This window comes from Pleurodeles waltl, chromosome 10 (genome assembly GCF_031143425.1).
Source record: "Pleurodeles waltl isolate 20211129_DDA chromosome 10, aPleWal1.hap1.20221129, whole genome shotgun sequence".
NCBI classification, from domain to species: Eukaryota; Metazoa; Chordata; class Amphibia; order Caudata; family Salamandridae; genus Pleurodeles; species Pleurodeles waltl.
Window position 1 is genome coordinate 628,167,433 of NC_090449.1, and position 25,340 is coordinate 628,192,772.

General features: G+C 47.4%; 1 protein-coding gene across 11 annotated transcripts in view; it reads right to left on the bottom strand.

Moving 5' to 3' along the window:
* Positions 1-311: 311 nt before the first annotated feature.
* Positions 312-25,340, bottom strand: part of KMT2C (lysine methyltransferase 2C) — a 1,516,687-nt gene continuing 1,491,658 nt past the window's right edge. For all 11 annotated transcript variants that reach the window (XM_069211124.1, XM_069211114.1, XM_069211120.1 and 8 more), the window contains one exon: positions 312-2,240. In XM_069211124.1, coding sequence (XP_069067225.1) covers positions 2,148-2,240 — 93 coding nt within the window. In that variant the 3' untranslated portion in view covers positions 312-2,147. The remainder of the gene's footprint in view (positions 2,241-25,340) is intronic.

Sequence of the window (25,340 nt, forward strand, 5' to 3'; positions counted from 1 at the left end):
TTAATGAATGTACCTTTTTACGCATTCGTATTTCAGAGCTTTCTCTCTGTCATTCATCAGCATAGTTCATGTTTATGCTACGTTTTTAACTATTGAAGTATGTTAATTGAATGTTAAAGTATGTATGCATATTTTGCGATATATATATGCTATGGCCTGTCTATATCAGGCTGACACAATAAATAAACAAACTTTCGAGGTCCCGGTGTCTCTTAAAACAACCACTTCTACATAAAGTGTGGAGATAATGCACAATTTTCATGTTTAAAATCCCTATTTTACTGACTACAAAATATAACTTGAGTTAGCCGTTATAGATGTAAAATATTTTATTTGTAAATGCTGATCTTCTAAATCTGTTTCCACAAATTCCAAAACCCATAACACTCCGTAGACTTCAAAAAATTCATTTTTGCCAACATTAGATACTATTTTACAGGACAGAAAAAAATTGTAGGACAAATACTGGTAGGGATGTTCGAATTTTGTACAAGAGAAGAAAAATATTCAAGAAACAATTTCATACAGCTATTCATCAAGAGAAAAATATATACACTTGATTTCTTCTGTGGGATAAAAAATACATCATGCCATATACATTTCAAGATAAAGACTGTATAACTGGCTACAGCAACAGCTTACAGCCCACCTTTTTAGTGCATTGCACGCAGAAAGAAAAGCTTTATTTCATAGTTAGCCTGTGAAGTGTCGGTACCGGAATTTTAAGTACAAAATAAAAACAAAATCTGGTTGAAAAGGCAGATTAATTTCTACAAGCAAACACTATTTTGTGTTTATTTTTCTTTAAAGAAATGTAAACAAAAACATTACATATGAACTTCTCTTTTTCCAATTACATTTTCCAAAACCATTTTCGCGAGTTCTGCAGCTACAAGCATAATTTCATAGATTTTTTTTTATACTTTTTTGACATTTCTTACTCCACCTTTCTAAACATGTCTATCATGTTAGAAATAGGCTTTTGCTACATGAATCTCTTGTGCTGACATGATTTTAGGGATCGATTCCAGGCTATTTTCTGAAAAACAATAATCGGTCTCCATTTTGGGTGGTTTCAGCAATTATTCACAGTTATTACAAATTATAAGCACAAAAAAACCTGACGAGAAATAGGGATGCAACAATATGACACAAAAGAAAACACGTACAAAAAAATTAACCAGCCTGAATTAAAGGTCTATACATGTTATAATCAATAAATATATATTCCAACTGCTACAGACATTTTCTAAAGGAAAGTACTGACAAAACAAATCACAGCTAGGATCTAAACAAAAACAAGACAACTTCTTTCAAAACTATATTTTGGTTACCACATAACTGTAATTGCATTTTAGCAATACACACATTCATATTGTAACATCCCTATTGCAATTTTATGATTAGAACCAAACTGCTGCAGAGTCTGGTAGCATTTGGTCAATAACTATTTTATACCGTTTTTATTCTCTCAAAATATTTACATGTGTACAAAGCAACAGGTTTTGTTAATTCTGCGAATAACAGCAGCAGCTTGGCTTTCTAACTTTTTCTTTAAAAAATAGCTTCATTCACTTATCCAATAATAAATACAAAAAAGTTTCTCTTATTTTACAGAAATCAAAAAAACTACAATAAACTGACTCATGGAATCAAGTATTTAAATGTTTTAGTGCAATTTATTTCCCTTAGCTCTATCCCTAAGGAAGTCGTTTCAGTACATTCCTTGTTCAGTGGTGTCTACTTTTATTAATTGTTTATCTTTATTCAGAGGGCCTGCCCCTTTATCAAATAAGGCTGTGGCCAGCACTTTGACGTCTTCCTATCGCTGGTGATTTCAGTCTTACATTCAAATATGCTCAATTGCAATCGTGCCTTCGCTCTGGGCAAACTGCTTTTCTCTATGAGCACGAAACAAGTGCTGGACCATCCTGCAACTGCGACTCATCGGACACCTTCACCTCTGGAAGTTTGCACAGTGTTCTACCCTTCTGCCTGGCTTCTGCTGGCACTTGTGATAACTTCTTCGAGTTTAGAACATCCGGAAGTGATCCATCAAGGAAGGTTATCCTTATAGCATAATCCTCATGTATGCTTAATCACTTTTCTCCAGGGAAAAAAACCCCTCAAGATAGAGAGGAATGCGTTTAGTTCATCCATTTTCGGCAGTTTACAGCTCCACAGTGGCATGGGATCTTGTGCTGGTCATCCTCAAAATCAAACTTGTAATCATAGCAAAGCTATAATAGAGAGGAAAAAAAATGTGTTATGTTTTGAGTCATCAGCACGCGCATTTTCTTTATAGGGCAACATCTGTATTACCAAGAGAGAGATAAGGTATCAGAGGCAGACAATAGGACTGAACAAAAGTATTATTTTTTTTGTTTGAACTATTTGTAACGTACTAGATGGGGAAGTGTCAGTCTTTAGGATAAAACAAATAAGGAGTAATACTGTTAGGTTTAGATACGTTTTTGAGCAACATTTTAAAATCAATGAATACGTTTTAGTTGTTTTTGGTGTTTAATCATCTGCATACAATGGTATGTCAGCTCCAGAACACAAGCTTCATTACAAAGAACAAAAGGTCCATCTTAAAGTAAACATTATACATGCACTTCGGCTGCTTAATATTTAATTACTGTTTGTAGGAAGTTGGCTCTGTATGTGCTATTTCAAAGTAAGGAATAGCATGCACAGAGTCCAAGGGTTCCCCTTAGAGGTAAAATAGTGGTAAAAATAGATAATACTAATGCTCTATTTTGTGGTAGTGTGGTCGAGCAGTAGGCTTATCCAAGGAGTAGTGTTAAGCATTTGTTGTACATACACATAGACAATAAATGAGGTACACACACTCAGAGACAAATCCAGCCAATAGGTTTTTATATAGAAAAATATCTTTTCTTAGTTTATTTTAAGAACCACAGGTTCAAATTCTACATGTAATATCTCATTCGAAAGGTATTGCAGGTAAGTACTTTAGGAACTTCAAATCATCAAAATTGCATGTATACTTTTCAAGTTATTCACAAATAGCTGTTTTAAAAGTGGACACTTAGTGCAATTTTCACAGTTCCTAGGGGAGGTAAGTATTTGTTAGGTTAACCAGGTAAGTAAGACACTTACAGGGCTTAGTTCTTGGTCCAAGGTAGCCCACCGTTGGGGGTTCAGAGCAACCCCAAAGTCACCACACCAGCAGCTCAGGGCCGGTCAGGTGCAGAGTTCAAAGTGGTGCCCAAAACACATAGGCTAGAATGGAGAGAAGGGGGTGCCCCGGTTCCGGTCTGCTTGCAGGTAAGTACCCGCGTCTTCGGAGGGCAGACCAGGGGGGTTTTGTAGGGCACCGGGGGGGACACAAGCCCACACAGAAATTTCACCCTCAGCAGCGCGGGGGCGGCCGGGTGCAGTGTAGAAACAAGCGTCGGGTTTTCAATGGAAGTCAATGGGAGATCTCGGGATCTCTTCAGCGCTGCAGGCAGGCAAGGGGGGGATTCCTCGGGGAAACCTCCACTTGGGCAAGGGAGAGGGACTCCTGGGGGTCACTTCTCCAGTGAAAGTCCGGTCCTTCAGGTCCTGGGGGCTGCGGGTGCAGGGTCTCTCCCAGGCGTCGGGACTTTAGGTTCAAAGAGTCGCGGTCAGGGGAAGCCTCGGGATTCCCTCTGCAGGCGGCGCTGTGGGGGCTCAGGGGGGACAGGTTTTGGTACTCACAGTCGTAGAGTAGTCCGGGGGTCCTCCCTGAGGTGTTGGATCGCCACCAGCCGAGTCGGGGTCGCCGGGTGCAGTGTTGCAAGTCTCACGCTTCTTGCGGGGAGCTTGCAGGGATCTTTAAAGCTGCTGGAAACAAAGTTGCAGCTTTTCTTGGAGCAGGTCCGCTGTCCTCGGGAGTTTCTTGTCTTTTCGAAGCAGGGGCAGTCCTCAGAGGATGTCGAGGTCGCTGGTCCCTTTGGAAGGCGTCGCTGGAGCAGGATCTTTGGAAGGCAGGAGACAGGCCGGTGAGTTTCTGGAGCCAAGGCAGTTGTCGTCTTCTGGTCTTCCTCTGCAGGGGTTTTCAGCTAGGCAGTCCTTCTTCTTGTAGTTGCAGGAATCTGATTTTCTAGGGTTCAGGGTAGCCCTTAAATACTAAATTTAAGGGTGTGTTTAGGTCTGGGGGGTTAGTAGCCAATGGCTACTAGCCCTGAGGGTGGGTACACCCTTTTTGTGCCTCCTCCCAAGGGGAGGGGGTCACAATCCTAACCCTATTGGGGGAATCCTCCATCTGCAAGATGGAGGATTTCTAAAAGTTAGAGTCACTTCAGCTCAGGACACCTTAGGGGCTGTCCTGACTGGCCAGTGACTCCTCCTTGTTGCTTTCTTTGTTCCCTCCAGCCTTGCCGCCAAAAGTGGGGGCCGTGGCCGGAGGGGGCGGGCAACTCCACTAAGCTGGAGTGCCCTGCTGGGCTGTGACAAAGGGGTGAGCCTTTGAGGCTCACCGCCAGGTGTTACAGCTCCTGCCTGGGGGAGGTGTTAGCATCTCCACCCAGTGCAGGCTTTGTTACTGGCCTCAGAGTGACAAAGGCACTCTCCCCATGGGGCCAGCAACATGTCTCTAGTGTGGCAGGCTGCTGGAACCAGTCAGCCTACACAGCTAGTTGGTTAAGTTTCAGGGGGCACCTCTAAGGTGCCCTCTGTGGTGTATTTTACAATAAAATGTACACTGGCATCAGTGTGCATTTATTGTGCTGAGAAGTTTGATACCAAACTTCCCAGTTTTCAGTGTAGCCATTATGGTGCTGTGGAGTTCGTGTTTGACAGACTCCCAGACCATATACTCTTATGGCTACCCTGCACTTACAATGTCTAAGGTTTTGTTTAGACACTGTAGGGGTACCATGCTCATGCACTGGTACCCTCACCTATGGTATAGTGCACCCTGCCTTAGGGCTGTAAGGCCTGCTAGAGGGGTGTCTTACCTATACTGCATAGGCAGTGAGAGGCTGGCATGGCACCCTGAGGGGAGTGCCATGTCGACTTACTCATTTTGTTCTCACTAGCACACACAGGCTTGTAAGCAGTGTGTCTGTGCTGAGTGAGGGGTCTCTAGGGTGGCATAAGACATGCTGCAGCCCTTAGAGACCTTCCTTGGCATCAGGGCCCTTGGTACTAGAAGTACCAGTTACAAGGGACTTATCTGAATGCCAGGGTGTGCCAATTGTGGATACAATGGTACATTTTAGGTGAAGGAACACTGGTGCTGGGGCCTGGTTAGCAGGGTCCCAGCACTCTTCTCAGTCAAGTCAGCATCAGTATCAGGCAAAAAGTGGGGGGTAACTGCAACAGGGAGCCATTTCTTTACACTGTTTTACGGTTCAACCAACATTAAAGAGCAATAATATCACCTTGGTTAAGGTGTCAGTAACTGTTAAATGGTTTGCAACTGGAATTGCAGTTTCAAGCCATTAATACATCTAATACTGAAATTGAGATCTAAACCTAATATGCGATTCATTATGTCTTTATCAAATTGCAAAATGGGTTTAGTAAATATCAAAAAGCCATTTTAAAGCCACAAACCCTCTAATTTTGTGAATCGCAGGGTTTACAACCACAAAATGGTATAATTGCATAAGAATTAAGACATTTCATTACCGAAGGTAAGTAACTTGTACATCTGATAGAGACTTCTAGTTGCAGATTCCTTAACTTATAATAGATACCCAAGATACCAAGAGGACCAAAGCAGCCGTCCCGATGGACCTGACAGTCCAGGCTGTAGTGTTCAGCAAATGTGTGCAGGGATGCCCACATAGCTGTCTGGCAGGTATCCAGGACAGGAACTCTGCGTGCCAATGCAGTGGAAGCAGCAGTTGCTCTGGTGGAATGAGCACGCAAGCCCTCAGGGGGTTGCTTTTTGGCCAAAGCATAGCACATCTTGATGAAAAGAAGTTCCCATCGAGAGATGGTACGTTTTTGCACCGCCTTCCCTGTTTTCCCACCCACATGCCAGACAAAGAGTTGATCGTCCACCTTCAAATCTTTAGAACAATTAGGATAGAACGCCAACGCTCTTTTTGGGTCCAGACAGAGGAGTCTCTCCTCCTCATAGAAAGGATGTGGGGGTGCGTAGAAAGTAGGCAGGGTGATGGTCTGGCCTACATAAAGAAGGCATAACCACCTTTGGAAGGAAGGAAGCCTTAGTTCGCAACACCACTTTGTCAGAGTGCACAGACAAGTATGGAGGTTTGGACGAAAAGGCCTGAAGCTCACTCACCCTGCGGGCAGAGGTGATGGCAACAAGAAAGACAGTTTTGAAGGTGAGGAGCCATAAGGGACAATTGTGCATCGGCTCAAAGGGAGTACACATTAAATAAGTAAGGGCAAGATTGAGTTCCCACTGAGGAATGAAAAATGGAGTGGGAGGAAATACCTTTCAGAAATCTACTCACAATAGGAGATTTAAAGAGTGAGGGCTGATCAGGTAACCTATGAAAGGCCGAAATGGCAGATAAATACCCTTTAAGAGTACCCAAAGGAGAGTCCTGCTGGGCCGAAGAAAGAATGAACAAAAGAACCTCAGATAGAGGGGATCAACAGATTTGTTGGTGTACCATGCCACAGATTTATGCCAACGACAGGCGAGTACAGTTTTGGTGGAGGGAGGCCTGGCTGCCAAGATAACATCAGGCTGTGATTGGACAGATTCAGGTGGAGAACCATCCCCTGTTGCTGCAACAGAAGATCTGCCCAAAGAGGCAGTCTGAGTGGTGGATCGATGGCCATACTCAATAGCTCTGGATAGCATACTCTCCTTGCCTAGTCCGGAGCCACCAAGATGACTTTGGCCCGGCCGTTCCGGATATTCTTGAGAACTCTGGGCAGAAGTGGTATAGGTGTAAAGGAGGCCGTAGTTCCAATCTGGACGAAAAGTGTCTCAGAGCGAGTGCGCCTCAGAACTCCAATGCGCAAAACAGCTGACATTGCTCATTCTCTGCGGAGGCGAACAGACCTAACCAAGGCTCTCCCCACTGCTGAAAGAGACCTTGCGCCACCTCCAGATGATGACACCATTCGTGATCGGCTGTGCTTCGATGGCTGAGTTTGTCTGCTCTGGCGTTGAGAGAACCCGCCAGATGTTGAACCACCAGGGTAATGCTCTGATGTTCAAGCCATGCCCAGAGGCGTAGGGTCTCTTTACAAAGGGTTCAGGACCCTACTCTGCCTTGTTTGTTGAAGTACCATATGGTAGTAGTATTGTCCGTGAACACCTGCACTACTTTCCCTTTGAGAGAGGGAAAAAATGCTTTCAATGCAAGCCTTAACGCCCGGAGCTCCAGAAGATTGATATGGAGCCCAGAAGCCACTGATCTCCGCCTCTCCCATGTGCCGTCCCAACCCAGAAGTGACTCATCTGTCATTATAGATAGATCTGGATGGTGAAGGGAGAGGGATCTGCCGTGGACTCAATGCAGATTCGAAAGCCACCACTGCAGGTCTTTTGCAGTCCCCTCTGAGATCTGGACCATGTCGGAGAGATTCCCCATATGCTGCGCCCACTGGAACTTCAAGTCCCACTGCAGAGCCTGCATATGCCATCTGGCGTGTGTCACTAGCAGGATGCAGGAGGCCATGAGGCCCAGCAGCCTCAGAGTCAGTCTCACCGAAACGCAAGACAGAGGCTGAAAGATCGGAATCATAGCCATCGCTATTCGGGAGGATAAGCCTGTAACTGCACTGTGTCCAGAACAGCTCCTATAAAAGGGAGCATCTGAGAAGTAGTCAAGTGTGACATCGGCACGTTTATAGTGAACCCCAGCATGTGCAGGAGTTTCGACGTAGTCTGAAGGTGGGGGCCGACTTTCTGGGGCGAGACTGGCTTCAACAGCCAGTCATCAAGGTAGGGGGAAGACTGGGACCCTTAACCTGCGCAGATGAGCAGCAACCACCATCATCACTTTCGTGAACACCCGAGGGGAGCTTGTAAGGCCGAAGGGGAGCAGGGTAAACTGACCGTGCTTGTGACCTACCACAAATCGTAGGTAACGTCTGTGAGCAGGCAGGATGGGGGATGTGGAAATGAGTGTCCTGCAAGTCCAACGCTACCATTCAGTCTCCTGGGTCTAAGGCAGACTGAACCTGAGCCAGGATGAGCATTTTGAATTTGTCCTTCTTGAGGAAGTAGTTTAGGTCCTGAAGGTCTAGGATAGGATGTAAGCTCTTGTCCTTTTTCGACACCAGAAAGTAGCGGGAATAACAAACACGACCTACTTCGGGCACAGGGACCTTCTCTAAAGCTCCATTGGCCAAGAGAGCCGCGACTTCCTGGGGGAGGAGTGCCAAATGATCCTTCAGGAGTTGGCTGGGTGATGGAGGCATGGCTGGTGGGGCAGATTCGAAATGGAGAGAGTAGCCCTTTCGAACGATCTGCAAAGCACACCTGTCCATAGTGATGGATTCCCAGTGGGGCAGGTGATGGTGAATCCTGATGGTGAATCGGAGTGAGGGGACAGACTAGGAGGCTTTGCAGGCTGCAGTGGGGGCAGAGGTGGACTGGGCAGACCTCTGGTTCCCTGTCCCACGTCCATGTTGGATTCCACGTCCCTGCAGCAGCTGAACAGCATGGGTGGCACAGTGGCTGGGTGGGGGACGCGACAGGGACCCTTCTGTGGCCACAAAAGGGGCAAAAAGCAGACTGCAAGGGCAAGGGGCAGAGGAAAGACCAAGGGACGGAGCTGTAGCCCAGGAATCCTTGAATCTCTCCAAGGCTGAGTACGCTTTGTCCCCAAAGAGACGGGTGGCATCAAAGGGCATGTCCATGAGTGACTGTTGGACCTCCCCAGAAAAAAACAGAAGTACGCAACCAGGCGTGGCATCTCAAGGCCACTGTAATCTGTCCAGAGAGTCGGTTGTGTCCAGCCCACATCATTGACAGTTTGGGAGATGACATAACGGGCCTCCTCTGGTATATGTGGCAAGACTTGCGCAACCGTATCCCACAGAGAGTGGGTATAGCGGCCCAAAAGGCATGCGGTGTTCACAGACCACGGCGAGAGACCGGAGGAAGAAAACAATTTCTTCCCAAATTGTTCCAGCCTTTTTAATTCCCTATCTGGGGGTGCGGAAGGGAATGCGCCTGAAGAAGAGGAAGCTTGGATGACAAGACTTTCAAGCGTGGGGTGTTGGGACAGGAATTTAGGGTCATTCGGTGCAGGCTGATGGCAGCATGCGAAAGTCCTTTTCACAGGAGCCCCTGAGTTGGGCTTGGACCAAGTACCCGAAAGCACATCAGTGAGGGCTTCATTGAATGGAAAAAGGGGCACAGATGTGGAATCCCCTGGCTGAAGCACTTCCGTCAGGAGGTTGGACCTGACCTCTACAGTAGGAAGCTCAAGGCCAAAGACCTCTGCCGCCCTACTGACCACCATACCATAAGTCACTCCCTCCGCCGTAACCATGGTAGGAGGAGACAGCATGCCAGCGTCTGGCGAAGTGTCCAGTCCACTGGTGTCGCCCAATTCCTGTGCCCAGTCCAAAATGGGTCATCCTGGTATTCATAAGGGTCCAGGGCCCCCTCCAATCCTTCCCCAAATTCGTACCCATAGGAAAAAGGGTCCAAATCGAACCTGGGGTGAATAGTCCCCATCGAAGAATAAGGCGTCGTCCGCCAATGCCGCTCCGACTCAGAGTCATCAGGGATAAGGATCGGGTTGACGTAGATAAGGGGCACTACCGACATCGGGAGCGTAGACAATTGACCCGGTGCTGGGGAAGGTCTCAATGGTGCAACCAGCGCCGAAGCCACTGGCACGGAACCCGATTGCCCCTCAAACTAACCCCTTGGGCCAGAAGGCGCTGTATCGGGGTCGGTCCGCCCAAAGATGAGGCGCATAGCCTTATAAAATTCCTTAAGTTGGGCGGGGGGTCGCTCCAGCTCCTGGAAACTCGGGGAAGCACGGAGCGGACCCAGACGCAGGCTCTGAGGACGGAGGCCTTGAGCGTCGACGCTCCTCCCATGTCACGTCAGCCGAGCGATGGAGCTAAGTCGGAGAGCGATGAGACCTCTTTGACTACTACTTCTTCTTACCTGTATCTGAAGATTTTGAGGACAACGAGTGGTGATGGCTCTGCGAAAGGTCTCAAGACCTTCCTCTCGAGAGTCCGGGACTTACGCGGAGTCGAGCGCCGGACTGCCATGAGCTTGAGGGACCGCTCCCTCAAGGCCTTCGGGTGCATGGCCCAGCACTCGGAGCACGACTTCCGGTCGTGATCGCGCTTGAGACACCACAAACAAGCCTGATGCGGATCTGTCACCGACATCATGCGGTGACCGTTGACACATGGCTTGAACCCGGTCTTCGAGGACATCCTCGACCAACCAAAAGCTCACTAGAAAACTTGACAAAATGGTCAACTTCGGTCAAAAAAGACCAGGGTAGCTCTCTCTGGATCAGCGCATGGCGCAGAAAGAAAAGATCTGACGTTACTGCACTGAGGGGGCATCTATGTACTACTCCCGACATCATCACGGCAACTACTACGCCAACGACACCCACGGAGTCGACCAACACCACCTACCGGTGCGCATGGGTATTGCTTCAAAGAAAAATCTCCGGATCCAGTCTGACACCTGGGGAAAATTCGAAGGAAAGGAATCTGCAACTCAAAGTCTCTATCAGATACTGTAGTTCTCCAGTATTGGAGGCTTTCATAGATTCACATGCGTGAATCATTTCCAGTTGTCAAGATGGGAGTCCCCGGTGTTATAAAAAAAAAATATATATCATTCTTTAACATAGTAATACATTACATGTATAAGCTGTTCAGATTATTAACAATCACAATCATTTTAGAAAAAAAAGACCAAACTTCAGAATGCACCAATCAGATCACTCCACCCTCTAGATCCCTCCTGTAAGGAGCTTCCTACCCTCAGATTTTCCAAGCAGTATTGCTGACTCATAGTTAACACTGAGAATCTGAAGGTGAGCTCCGCAGGGGAGGCAGGTGGGTCGCATGTAAATCTATGAAAGCTTCCAATACTGGAGAACTACAGTTACAGGTGAGTAACTTATTTCTTACTACAGTATTGGAACTTTCATAGATTCACATGCTTGAATCAGAATAGCAAGCAGTAAAACACATTTTCTATAGTTATTTATGTAGACATATATAAGAAAAGAGATATGAACATTCAAAATGCTTGTTTTCACTCAACTACGCTAAGTATAAGAAAAGTGAACCACGGAAAACTATTGAAAATGTGTACACCTTGTAGGAAGTTGGCTCTGTATGTGCTATTTCAAAGTAAGGAATAGCATGCACAGAGTCCAAGGGTTCCCCTTAGAGGTAAAATAGTGGTAGAAATAGATAATACTAATGCTCTATTTTGTGGTAGTGTGGTCGAGCAGTAGGCTTATCCAAGGAGTAGTGTTAAGCATTTGTTGTACATACACATAGACAATAAATGAGGTACACACACTCAGAGACAAATCCAGCCAATAGGTTTTGTATAGAAAAATATCTTTTCTTAGTTTATTTTAAGAACCACAGGTTCAAATTCTACATGTAATATCTCATTCGAAAGGTATTGCAGGTAAGTACTTTAGGAACTTCAAATCATCAAAATTGCATGTATACTTTTCAAGTTATTGACAAATAGCTGTTTTAAAAGTGGACACAGTGCAATTTTCACAGTTCCTAGGGGAGGTAAGTATTTGTTAGGTTAACCAGGTAAGTAAGACACTTACAGGGCTCAGTTCTTGGTCCAAGGTAGCCCACCGTTGGGGGTTCAGAGCAACCCCAAAGTCACCACACCAGCAGCTCAGGGCCGGTCAGGTGCAGAGTTCAAAGTGGTGCCCAAAACACATAGGCTAGAATGGAGAGAAGGGGGTGCCCCGGTTCCGGTCTGCTTGCAGGTAAGTACCCGCGTCTTCGGAGGGCAGACCAGGGGGGTTTGTAGGGCACCGGGGGGGACACAAGTCCACACAGAAATTTCACCCTCAGCAGCGCGGGGGCGGCCGGGTGCAGTGTAGGAACAGGCGTCGGGTTTGCAATGTTAGTCTATGAGAGATCTCGGGATCTCTTCAGCGCTGCAGGCAGGCAAGGGGGGGATTCCTCGGGGAAACCTCCACTTGGGCGAGGGAGAGGGACTCCTGGGGGTCACTCCTCCAGTGAAAGTCCGGTCCTTCGGGTCCTGCGGGTGCAGGGTCTCTCCCAGGCGTCGGGACTTTAGGTTCAAAGAGTCGCGGTCAGGGGAAGCCTCGGGATTCCCTCTGCAGGCGGCGCTGTGGGGGCTCAGGGGGGACAGGTTTTGGTACTCACAGTATCAGAGTAGTCCTGGGGTCCCTCCTGAGGTGTTGGATCGCCACCAGCCGAGTCGGGGTCGCCGGGTGCAGTGTTGCAAGTCTCACGCTTCTTGCGGGGAGCTTGCAGGGTTCTTTAAAGCTGCTGGAAACAAAGTTGCAGCTTTTCTTGGAGCAGGTCCGCTGTCCTCGGGAGTTTCTTGTCTTTTCGAAGCAGGGGCAGTCCTCAGAGGATGTCGAGGTCGCTGGTCCCTTTGGAAGGCGTCGCTGGAGCAGGATCTTTGGAAGGCAGGAGACAGGCCGGTGAGTTTCTGGAGCCAAGGCAGTTGTCGTCTTCTGGTCTTCCTCTGCAGGGGTTTTCAGCTAGGCAGTCCTTCTTCTTGTAGTTGCAGGAATCTAATTTTCTAGGGTTCAGGGTAGCCCTTAAATACTAAATTTAAGGGCGTATTTAGGTCTGGGGGGTTAGTAGCCAATGGCTACTAGCCCTGAGGGTGGGTACACCCTCTTTGTGCCTCCTCCCAAGGGGAGGGGGTCACAATCCTAACCCTATTGGGGGAATCCTCCATCTGCAAGATGGAGGATTTCTAAAAGTTAGAGTCACCTCAGCTCAGGACACCTTAGGGGCTGTCCTGACTGGCCAGTGACTCCTCCTTGTTGCTTTCTTTGTTCCCTCCAGCCTTGCCGCCAAAAGTGGGGGCCGTGGCCGGAGGGGGCGGGCAACTCCACTAAGCTGGAGTGCCCTGCTGGGCTGTGACAAAGGAGTGAGCCTTTGAGGCTCACCGCCAGGTGTCACAGCTCCTGCCTGGGGGAGGTGTTAGCATCTCCACCCAGTGCAGGCTTTGTTACTGGCCTCAGAGTGACAAAGGCACTCTCCCCATGGGGCCAGCAACATGTCTCTAGTGTGGCAGGCTGCTGGAACCAGTCAGCCTACACAGCTAGTTGGTTAAGTTTCAGGGGGCACCTCTAAGGTGCCCTCTGTGGTGTATTTTACAATAAAATGTACACTGGCATCAGTGTGCATTTATTGTGCTGAGAAGTTTGATACCAAACTTCCCAGTTTTCAGTGTAGCCATTATGGTGCTGTGGAGTTCGTGTTTGACAAACTCCCAGACCATATACTCTTATGGCTACCCTGCACTTACAATGTCTAAGGTTTTGTTTAGACACTGTAGGGGCACAGTGCTCATGCACTGGTACCCTCACCTATGGTATAGTGCACCCTGCCTTAGGGCTGTAAGGCCTGCTAGAGGGGTGTCTTACCTATACTGCATAGGCAGTGAGAGGCTGGCATGGCACCCTGAGGGGAGTGCCATGTCGACTTACTCATTTTGTTCTCACTTAGCACACACAGGCTTGTAAGCAGTGTGTCTGTGCTGAGTGAGGGGTCTCTAGGGTGGCATAAGACATGCTGCAGCCCTTAGAGACCTTCCTTGGCATCAGGGCCCTTGGTACTAGAAGTACCAGTTACAAGGGACTTATCTGAATGCCAGGGTGTGCCAATTGTGGATACAATGGTACATTTTAGGTGAAGGAACACTGGTGTTGGGGCCTGGTTAGCAGGGTCCCAGCACACTTCTCAGTCAAGTCAGCATCAGTATCAGGCAAAAAGTGGGGGGTAACTGCAACAGGGAGCCATTTCTTTACACAAGCCCCCCCCAGCCCACAGGCCAGGAGACTCAGCCCAAGCTGGGAGAGTCTTCCTAGTCTGTCAGGCGAGGAAGAGTAGGAGAAATAGGCTGGTTAGTTGCAGGGCCTACTCTGCCTTACATCCTTCTGTTCAGGTCATTCCCTTTGGGGAACTGACCCACTTCCACAGTGATAGGACCTAGTCTGAATTGCCTCTTGTCTGCTTCTTCAATGTCTCCACCCATTCTTTTTATTTTGGGTTTAGAGGTATCCACCTCTGCTAATCTTATCTTAGCCAGGGTCATCCCTAGCTTACCCAAAGAGGTTACCCAGAGCTGGAGTAACCCCACCATGACCAACAGGGTCAGGGGGCCTAACTTGCTATTTGGCATGGGGTCTGACCACCATGCCAAGGATAGTGCAGCCACAAAGGCTAACACCCAGCAGAGGCCACTGACAGCTGTCAGTGCCCAGAACCACACCTTTAGCTCTTCACCTAAAAGGGAAGGGGCTAAGTTACAGGCTTCTTTGGGTTCAGGTTGCCTGTCTGCTGTATTGGAGTGGGGGGTTACCACATCTTGTAGTAAACACCCTTCTTCCACTCTTTCTTCTGTTAGCTGAGGAGCCACCCACTCAGGTTTAACAGTTGCCTGACTAGCCAGGACTTCTTGTGGGTCAGGTTGGACTTTATCAGGGCCATTTTTGGAGTTCTCCCCTACTGGAGCAGAATCTCCTTGGCTTGCTGTAACCTTGGCTAAAGGTTGTCCACCCTTCCTACTCTGTTTTCTTTTCTTCTTCTTCTGGGGCCTGCTTGCATTTACTGCAGAGGCAGGACTTCCAGAATCCTTGGGAGAGGACTGGCACTGGACCAGTTCCTCTCTTGAGCTCTGACTAACCTCTGGGTAGTCATTTCCAAGGAGACAATCAAGGGGGAGGTCTGTACTGACTACTACCCTTCTCCAGCTAAGAGTGCCACCCACTTCTATGGGCACTAAAGCCACAGGCCTCTTAGTGACCCTGTCTAGGCTAACTCTTACCCTGGCAGTCTCACCTGGGATGTACTGGTTTGAGAGCACCAGCCTGTCATGCACAATAGTGTGACTGGCACAAGTGTCTCTCAGGGCAGTGGTTGGGATTCCATTCACCAGTAGGTGGTGGAAGTGTCTGCTTCCCTCTGGAATCTCCAACTCACCTGTTGGGCCCTGTTTCCAGTTGAAGGCTAGGAAGACCTCCTAATCTGAGGAGTCATCTCCCATGGCTACACTGGTTACCCCAGGAATTTTGTTCTGGGGTTTGTTTTTGGGACAAGAAGTGTCCTTGGTGTGGTGCCCAGACTGTTTACAGTTGTGGCACCATGCCTTAGTGGCATCCCAGTTCTTACCCTGGTACCCACCTTTGTTTTGGGTTGTGTCCTGGGGCCCACCCACCTGTTCTGGTTTTTGGGGGCCTACCGAGGACTCTTTTTCTTTGTTTCTAGTGTCACCCACTTTCTCCTGGGGAGTTTTTGTAACCCCTTTCTTTTGGTCACCCCCAGTGGAAGTTTTGGTTACCCTAGTCTTGACCCAGTGGTCTGCCTTCTTTCCCAATTCTTGGGGAGAAATTGGACCTAGGTCTACCAGATACTGATGCAACTTTTCATTGAAGCAGTTACTTAAAATGTGTTCTTTCATAAACAAATTATGAAGCCCAACATAGTCACACACTTCATTTCCAGTTAACCAACCATCCAGTGTTTTTACTGAGTAGTCTACAAAATCAACCCAGGTCTGGCTCGAGGATTTTTGAGCCCCCCTGAATCTAATTCTATACTCCTCAGTGGAGAATCCAAAGCCCTCAATCAGGGTACCCTTCATGAGGTCATAAGATTCTGCATCTTTTCCAGAGAGTGTGAGGAGTCTATCCCTACACTTTCCAGTGAACATTTCCCAAAGGAGAGCACCCCAGTGAGATCTGTTCACTTTTCTGGTTACACAAGCCCTCTCAAAAGCTGTGAACCATTTGGTGATGTCATCACCATCTTCATATTTTGTTACAATCCCTTTGGGGATTTTTAGGATGTCAGGAGAATCTCTGACCCTATTTAAGTTGCTGCCACCATTGATGGGACCTAGGCCCATCTCTTTTCTTTCCCTTTCTATGGCTAGGAGCTGCTTTTCCAAAGCCAATCTTTTGACCATCCTGGCTAACAGGGGGTCATCTTCACTGGAGTTATCCTCAGTGATTTCAGAGGTGTTGGTCTCTCCTGTGAGGGAACCAGCATCTCTGACTATTATTTTTGGAGTCAGGGTTTGAGGGACCCTGTTCTCCCTAGATAGGACTGGTAGGGGGGAATTTTCCTCCAAGTCACTATCCTCTTCCTCTGAGTTGCCACCCTCAGAGGGGTTGGCCTTTTCAAACTCTGCCAAAAGCTCCTGGAGCTGTATTTTGGTAGGTTTGGGGCCCATTGTTATTTTCTTTATTTTACAGAGTGACCTTAGCTCCCTCATCTTAAGATGGAGGTAAGGTGTGGTGTCGAGTTCCACCACAGTCACATCTGTGCTAGACATTTTGCTTCTAAAAGTTGGAATACTTTTTAAGAATCTACAACTGGTTCTAGAATCTAATTCAAACTTTTACAAACTTTTAAACTCTAAAAGAAATGCTAAACAGGATCTAACACAAGGCCCTAGCAGGTCTTTTAAGAATTTAGAAAACTTTTCAAATTGCAAAAATCAATTTCTAATGACAATTTTGGAATTTGTCGTGTGATCAGGTATTGGCTGAGTAGTCCAGCAAATGCAAAGTCTTGTACCCCACCGCTGATCCACCAATGTAGGAAGTTGGCTCTGTATGTGCTATTTCAAAGTAAGGAATAGCATGCACAGAGTCCAAGGGTTCCCCTTAGAGGTAAAATAGTGGTAGAAATAGATAATACTAATGCTCTATTTTGTGGTAGTGTGGTCGAGCAGTAGGCTTATCCAAGGAGTAGTGTTAAGCATTTGTTGTACATACACATAGACAATAAATGAGGTACACACACTCAGAGACAAATCCAGCCAATAGGTTTTGTATAGAAAAATATCTTTTCTTAGTTTATTTTAAGAACCACAGGTTCAAATTCTACATGTAATATCTCATTCGAAAGGTATTGCAGGTAAGTACTTTAGGAACTTCAAATCCTCAAAATTGCATGTATACTTTTCAAGTTATTGACAAATAGCTGTTTTAAAAGTGGACACTTAGTGCAATTTTCACAGTTCCTAGGGGAGGTAAGTATTTGTTAGGTTAACCAGGTAAGTAAGACACTTACAGGGCTCAGTTCTTGGTCCAAGGTAGCCCACCGTTGGGGGTTCAGAGCAACCCCAAAGTCACCACACCAGCAGCTCAGGGCCGGTCAGGTGCAGAGTTCAAAGTGGTGCCCAAAACACATAGGCTAGAATGGAGAGAAGGGGGTGCCCCGGTTCCGGTCTGCTTGCAGGTAAGTACCCGCGTCTTCGGAGGGCAGACCAGGGGGGTTTGTAGGGCACCGGGGGGGACACAAGTCCACACAGAAATTTCACCCTCAGCAGCGCGGGGGCGGCCGGGTGCAGTGTAGGAACAGGCGTCGGGTTTGCAATGTTAGTCTATGAGAGATCTCGGGATCTCTTCAGCGCTGCAGGCAGGCAAGGGGGGGATTCCTCGGGGAAACCTCCACTTGGGCGAGGGAGAGGGACTCCTGGGGGTCACTCCTCCAGTGAAAGTCCGGTCCTTCGGGTCCTGGGGGCTGCGGGTGCAGGGTCTCTCCCAGGCGTCGGGACTTTAGGTTCAAAGAGTCGCGGTCAGGGGAAGCCTCGGGATTCCCTCTGCAGGCGGCGCTGTGGGGGCTCAGGGGGGACAGGTTTTGGTACTCACAGTATCAGAGTAGTCCTGGGGTCCCTCCTGAGGTGTTGGATCGCCACCAGCCGAGTCGGGGTCGCCGGGTGCAGTGTTGCAAGTCTCACGCTTCTTGCGGGGAGCTTGCAGGGTTCTTTAAAGCTGCTGGAAACAAAGTTGCAGCTTTTCTTGGAGCAGGTCCGCTGTCCTCGGGAGTTTCTTGTCTTTTCGAAGCAGGGGCAGTCCTCAGAGGATGTCGAGGTCGCTGGTCCCTTTGGAAGGCGTCGCTGGAGCAGGATCTTTGGAAGGCAGGAGACAGGCCGGTGAGTTTCTGGAGCCAAGGCAGTTGTCGTCTTCTGGTCTTCCTCTGCAGGGGTTTTCAGCTAGGCAGTCCTTCTTCTTGTAGTTGCAGGAATCTAATTTTCTAGGGTTCAGGGTAGCCCTTAAATACTAAATTTAAGGGCGTATTTAGGTCTGGGGGGTTAGTAGCCAATGGCTACTAGCCCTGAGGGTGGGTACACCCTCTTTGTGCCTCCTCCCAAGGGGAGGGGGTCACAATCCTAACCCTATTGGGGGAATCCTCCATCTGCAAGATGGAGGATTTCTAAAAGTTAGAGTCACCTCAGCTCAGGACACCTTAGGGGCTGTCCTGACTGGCCAGTGACTCCTCCTTGTTGCTTTCTTTGTTCCCTCCAGCCTTGCCGCCAAAAGTGGGGGCCGTGGCCGGAGGGGGCGGGCAACTCCACTAAGCTGGAGTGCCCTGCTGGGCTGTGACAAAGGGGTGAGCCTTTGAGGCTCACCGCCAGGTGTCACAGCTCCTGCCTGGGGGAGGTGTTAGCATCTCCACCCAGTGCAGGCTTTGTTACTGGCCTCAGAGTGACAAAGGCACTCTCCCCATGGGGCCAGCAACATGTCTCTAGTGTGGCAGGCTGCTGGAACCAGTCAGCCTACACAGCTAGTTGGTTAAGTTTCAGGGGGCACCTCTAAGGTGCCCTCTGTGGTGTATTTTACAATAAAATGTACACTGGCATCAGTGTGCATTTATTGTGCTGAGAAGTTTGATACCAAACTTCCCAGTTTTCAGTGTAGCCATTATGGTGCTGTGGAGTTCGTGTTTGACAAACTCTCAGACCATATACTCTTATGGCTACCCTGCACTTACAATGTCTAAGGTTTTGTTTAGACACTGTAGGGGCACAGTGCTCATGCACTGGTACCCTCACCTATGGTATAGTGCACCCTGCCTTAGGGCTGTAAGGCCTGCTAGAGGGGTGTCTTACCTATACTGCATAGGCAGTGAGAGGCTGGCATGGCACCCTGAGGGGAGTGCCATGTCGACTTACTCATTTTGTTCTCACTTAGCACACACAGGCTTGTAAGCAGTGTGTCTGTGCTGAGTGAGGGGTCTCTAGGGTGGCATAAGACATGCTGCAGCCCTTAGAGACCTTCCTTGGCATCAGGGCCCTTGGTACTAGAAGTACCAGTTACAAGGGACTTATCTGAATGCCAGGGTGTGCCAATTGTGGATACAATGGTACATTTTAGGTGAAGGAACACTGGTGCTGGGGCCTGGTTAGCAGGGTCCCAGCACACTTCTCAGTCAAGTCAGCATCAGTATCAGGCAAAAAGTGGGGGGTAACTGCAACAGGGAGCCATTTCTTTACACACCTACATAAAGAAATAAAGTGGATGGCGGGATCACAATAAAAAGAGCTCACCTTCACTGGAACAGATGTCTGAGAACTGCCTGACTGACGCATCTCTGTTCGTTTCAATGTTCAAGCAGTAGTGCTTCGTGAAAGTGTGAGCTGTCTTCCACGTTGCAGCCCAGCAGATGTCCAGAAGTGAAATTCCCGAAAACAATGCACAGGAGGTGGAAACTGATCTGGTAGAATGTGCGTGCACCTTAAAATCTAAAGGCAGACCAGTGTTCTTATAGCAGAGGATAATTGTTGATGTAATCCAGCAAGCAATGGTTCTGGGGTTACTGTAGGCTATGAAAAGCTGGTTTGATTTACGAAAAGGCCTTGTTCTCTCCAGATAGAATTTAAGGCATCTGCATATATCTAATGAATGAAGAGATCTTTCTGCTACAGTTTGCGAATGAGGAAAGAATGACTCCAATATTATTGGCTTGTTGAGGTGAAAGTCCGATGGGACATTGGGAATAAAGTTAGGATTTGTACGCAAGATTACCCTATCCTTTGCAAATTGTACAAAAGAGATTTTGCATTGTGAAGGCTTGCATTTCACTCACTCTACGTGCGGATGTAAGCGCAAGAAGTGCCACTTTCCAAATCAGAAATCTGATTTCGGTCTTGTGAATAGGCTCGAACGGTAGCTTCATAAACTGGCTTAGAACTGTATGGAACTGCCATGCCCGCGGAGGGGCTTTGACTGGCAGATAGGACCTGAAGAGACCTTTCATGAAATGTTTTATGAGTCTATGTGACCACAGAGATGGTTTTCCTGTCTGTCTTCTATAACGAGAGATGGCTGCTAAGTGAACTTTATTTTAATGGATGCGTGCTGCAATCCTGAGCGCGCCAGATGAAGGAGATAAGGTAAGACTTTCTCTGGAGCTGAAGACAAGGGGTGTATTTTAGCAGATTTGCACCACAATCAGAACCTTTTTCACTTCAAGAGGTATGTTTTGTTGGTACTCTCCGCCCGGCCTTTGGTTAAAATTTCCTTGCAGTCATCTAGAATGTCTAAGTGGCCAAACTCACTGAACTCAGGAGCCATGCTGACAAGTTCAGAGATTTGGGATCTGGATGTCTCACTTGGCCCTGGTTCATAGTGAGGAATGATGGAATTGGTTGTAGTTTTAAGGGTGGGCATAGGGACATCAGCACAAGTTCAGTGTATCAATGTTGACATGGCCACGCTGGGGCTATCAGAATTACTTGGCATGGTTGTGATTTGATCTTGGTTATCACACTTGGATTAAGAGGGATTGGGGGGGTTGGAAGTGTAAGCATAGATCCCTGACCATGCTATCGAAAATGCATCCCCCCACAACCCCTTTTGGAGATGCCTGCTTGCATAGAATCGGCATTGGGCGTTTTGAGAGATTGCAAAAAGATCTAATTACGGTTTGCCCCACTGACGGAATATGTTGTCTAATGTATGCTGATCTAATTCCCACTCGTGGGTCGATGTTGGTAACTGGCTCAGAGAAGCTGGAAAGGCGTTCTGAACTCCTGGGACATGTTCCACTCTGATAGAGATTAAATAGTGAATGCACCACTTCCAAATGTCCTGAGCTTCCTGAGATAGGAGAGGGGAATGAGTTCCGCCTTGTTTGTTAATGTAGTACATTGTCGTGGTACTGTCTGTCCTGACAATCACCGATGTTCCTTGAATCCGTGGGAGAAAGGCCTGTAATGCCAGGAAGACTGCTTTTAGTACCAACAGGTTGATGTGAAACATACGGTAAGAGGTTAGCCATTTGCTGCTCATTTGAAGATCTTGCAGGAACACACCCTATCCGTCCATTGACGCATCTGTTGTGATTGTTAATGGAGGGGCTTGCGGTAAAAAACGCAGCCTTACTGAAAGATTGGCCAGAATTGTCCACCAATGGAGCGATTTTATCATTATCGGGGTTACACGTATAATATCCTCGAAAGATCCTTGAGCTTGCTTTCATTGCTTGAGGAGTTCTTATTGAAACGGGTGCATTTGAAGGTGACAGTGGGGAGTGAGACTGATGCAGGATGACATCATCCTGATTAATGATTTGAATTGTCGGGCTGAAAGAAACCTTTTTGCTTGAAGGCATTTTGATAGTCTGATTAAGGATGATTGTCTGTCTGATGTTGGATAGGCTTTGAGTAGTTGAGTGTCTAGAATAGTACCCAGAAATGTTATTCGCTTTGCTGGTTTGAGCATTGATTTTTCTCAATTGAGATGGAGACACAATTGCCTGAAGAGACGTAAAGTTGCTGGGATGGAGTGACGTGCAGCTTGAAGAGTGGGTTCTTTTATCAACCAATCGTCCAGGTACGGGAATACTTGGTGCCGATTTCATCTGAGGTAAGCCGCTACTGGAGCTAAGCATTTGGTAAACATTCGGGGAGCGGACTTCAGGCCAAAGGGAAGCACTTTGAATTGAAAGTGCTTGCCGGCTACCGTGAATCTCAGGAACTTTCTGTGAGCTGGATGAATGGGGATATAGAAGTAGGCATCCTGGAGGTCTGATGAGGCCATGTAAGATCCTCTGTTTAGCAATCGTAGGATGTCCGGCAGTATGATCATGAGGAAGGTTTGCTTATTTGTTTAACTCTCTGAGATCCAAAACTGGCCTCCATAGACAGGAATTTTTCTGGATTAGGAAACAAATTGGGAGTAAAAGCCCCTTCCTCTCTGAGAAAAGGGAACAAACTATCACCTTCTTTCTCAACATGGTCTGGACTTCTAAGTTTAGTAGATGCAGGTGTTTCTGTTGCACCCGAGAAGGCAGGGTGGGGGGGAGGTATTTGTGTAAATTATAGCAGATGGCTGAATTGTATTATATCTAGGACACATTGGTCCTTGGTTATGGGACACCAATGAATAACGTGGTGTTTTAGAGTTGCTTGAGATGCTGGTGTGGGGAAATGCGAGGCAGCCGGAGGGTGAATGTTGTCTACGGGAGGAATCCCTGCCTTGCCTTCCAGGCTTTCCTCTTTGAGCATGCCTGCCGTAAGCTGCTGATGGTGGTTGACGCTGCTGATATTGTGGTCTAGAGGACTGGCTAGCATAAGGTTGACGCATGTATTGCTGATATGCCCCCTGAAAGGATGGCTGGCTCCTATCCCTTGTTCCACGAAAAGGAGGCTTCCTGAATTAGAGAGTCCCTGGTGATCTGGCGGTGTCCGTGTCAGATTTTATGGACTGAAGAGCATCATCAACGTGTTTTACAAAGAGGGCTTTGCCATCATACAGGACATCTAAGATTTTAGTTTGGACTTCCGGATGGAAGTTAGTGGCTTTCAGCCATCCTTGTCGCCTCCTTACTGCTGCTCCAGCTCATTGCCTGAAACCCATGATTGCTATGTCCAGTGCACAATCAATGATCTCAGCGGATGACCGCTGGCCTTCTAATAACATATTTTTTGCCTCATTCTTAGAAGTTTCTGGTAGATCCTTTAAGTATTGGGAAATATTTGACCATAATTGTCTATCATATCTTGAAAGGATGGCCAATGAGTTTGCAGCTCGCAGCACAATGGCAGAAATCAATGAAAACCTTTTGCCCATGTGATCCTGAGCTGCTTGGAAGATAACCGAGTTTGGCTTAGGGTGGCCTGTAAGATATGCAGGTGCATCCTCTGTTGTTTTATACTTTTGGTCCAGTTTTGGTAATACTGCAGGGACTGTTGCAGGACTGTTCATGGTTTTAAGACCTGGTTCCAAACACGGTCTATGAGAGGGATACCCCTGATTGTTTTCCTATCGGGCTCTTTAGAATCGTACAAAAAACAATCCTGTTGAGTTGAAGGCACTGGGAGATCAAAATGTATGCCCGCCCTTTCTAATAAATTGTGAAAACCTATATCCTCAGGAGGCGAGTCTGCTGTTGGTTGGTGGGGAGAGTCAGACGCAGGTATAATGTATTCATCCCAATCATCCTGATGGGAGCATATCGCTCCATCCTCTCCATCATCATCAGAAGAAGTATGCCCGTCCTGCAGATGAGGCAGGGAACTCACTTGAGTGAGTTGAGGTTGTGGTGGTATTACCTGTGCCCCAGAAGGATGGGGTTGCTCTGATGCGGGAACAGATGGGAAGCGCCCCTTTTAGTCTGCCAGCATAGCCTGAAGGTCTGCTACTAGCCCTGAAGATAGACTTATCAGGTCTAGTTGAGGTTGGGTGGCTGGTCTTAGTACTGTTGACCATAGTAGGTATCAGCATCCGATTATGCCTGAGATTTTATATGCAATTCTGAAGGGCTTCTGGCTATCCCATTAAAGCCATCTTCATCGGATTCATCGTCATCCAGCAAGTGTGAGGGTAGGAGGTGAAAAACCTTACTAGGTGAAGTGATGGAGGGTGTCAGATTCTGTTGTTTATGCCTCTTAAGTGGTGTCTGTGAAGCTGACGAAAACAGAGGCAATGATGTAGGTCTCTGCTTCTTTCCAGGTATGGTCTTAATCGTTGACGGGAGATGAATAGTCTACGATGGTGGTGGCGTCGCCAGGATAATCATCGAAGGGAGTGTTGACGTGGTAGTCGATGAAAGTGCCCTCGACGGTGAAGGAGTCGACGGGTACACTGTTGATGGTAGATCTGCCGCCGGTGGGGCTGTCGTCATCGACGATGAGTTGTCCATGGACTGTAGCGTCGTCGCTGTAGAAACCACAGGACACAGAGGCAATGAAGATGTGACTACTGTCGACGAGGATGCTGCAGAGGCTGACATGGAAATAGTAACTACCATAGGCGTTGTCGTCGATGCGTGTGCCGTCGATGGTGACTTCATAGACGATCTTGTCGATGGTGCAGACAATGTTTTTTTGAATCTGTGTTTTACTTGTGGATGTGGCGTTGGGGGCTCAGACTGACACTGCTTCTGTGTTGCAGGTACAGAAGATGTCTTAGATTTTGAATATTTTGCAGAATGCCTCTTGAGAATGCTTTTAGATTTCGAGGAGCTCTCTGAAGACTTTTTGACTGCTTTTGAAGGAGACCCATCTGCGTCGTCCTCCATATGTCTTTTGACATGGACTTTGGTGAGTGACCTAGAAGAGGAGGCACTATCATTCTCAGAAACCGGATCAGCTTGTGTTTTCAACTTCTGCAGCCACAGAAGAAGACGGCCCTCCCAGTCTTTCAAAGTTTTAGTAGAGAATATACAACATACTTTGCAGTCTCTAGTTTTATGATTTGGATAGAGACAGTAGATGCAGTCATCATGAGGGTTGTTAATATGCAGCCTTATTTTCCATACATGTAGCGCACGGTCTAAATAGCCCCTTTTTTGGTGTCTCTGACATCATGGTCAGTTTGAATCACCTGTCTGATTGAAGTTGTAGAGTAATTGTCCGAAGTCACCTCAGAAAGAATGTCTGTGAGAGAAAACTGAGCAGAGCTCAGTGGAGACTCCCTTAGCACGACGTGCGGTGGAAAATGTGAGGGAAGGAGGCCCCTCACATGAGCATTCTAGAGGGTGGAGTGATCTGATTGGTGCATTCTGAAGTTTGGTCCTTTTGTTTAAAACGACTGTGATAGGTTACTATAGCTTATACATGCAATGTATTACTACGTTAGAGAATTATTATTTTTTATAACACCTGGGACTCCCATCTCGACGACGGGGAAGGATTCAAGCATGTGAATCTATGAAAGTTCTAATACTGGAGTAATAGACACTTGCAGGTACCATGCAGATGTATGAGTTGTTGAGGGAAAGTGGGGAATGAACCGTAAAATCACTGCCAATATGGCTTTTGAAAACATCTATGGAATACAAGTTGAGCACTGCAGTCAAGATCCTGGAACAGGTGTGTCTAAATGGAATGGGTAGTTATGACGAGATACCCTTAGAGGGATTATACTCCTCCAGGACGTTAAAAACCTCTGACAGACACTTAAAAGTGGGGACATGGGAGTGAGTAGAACATC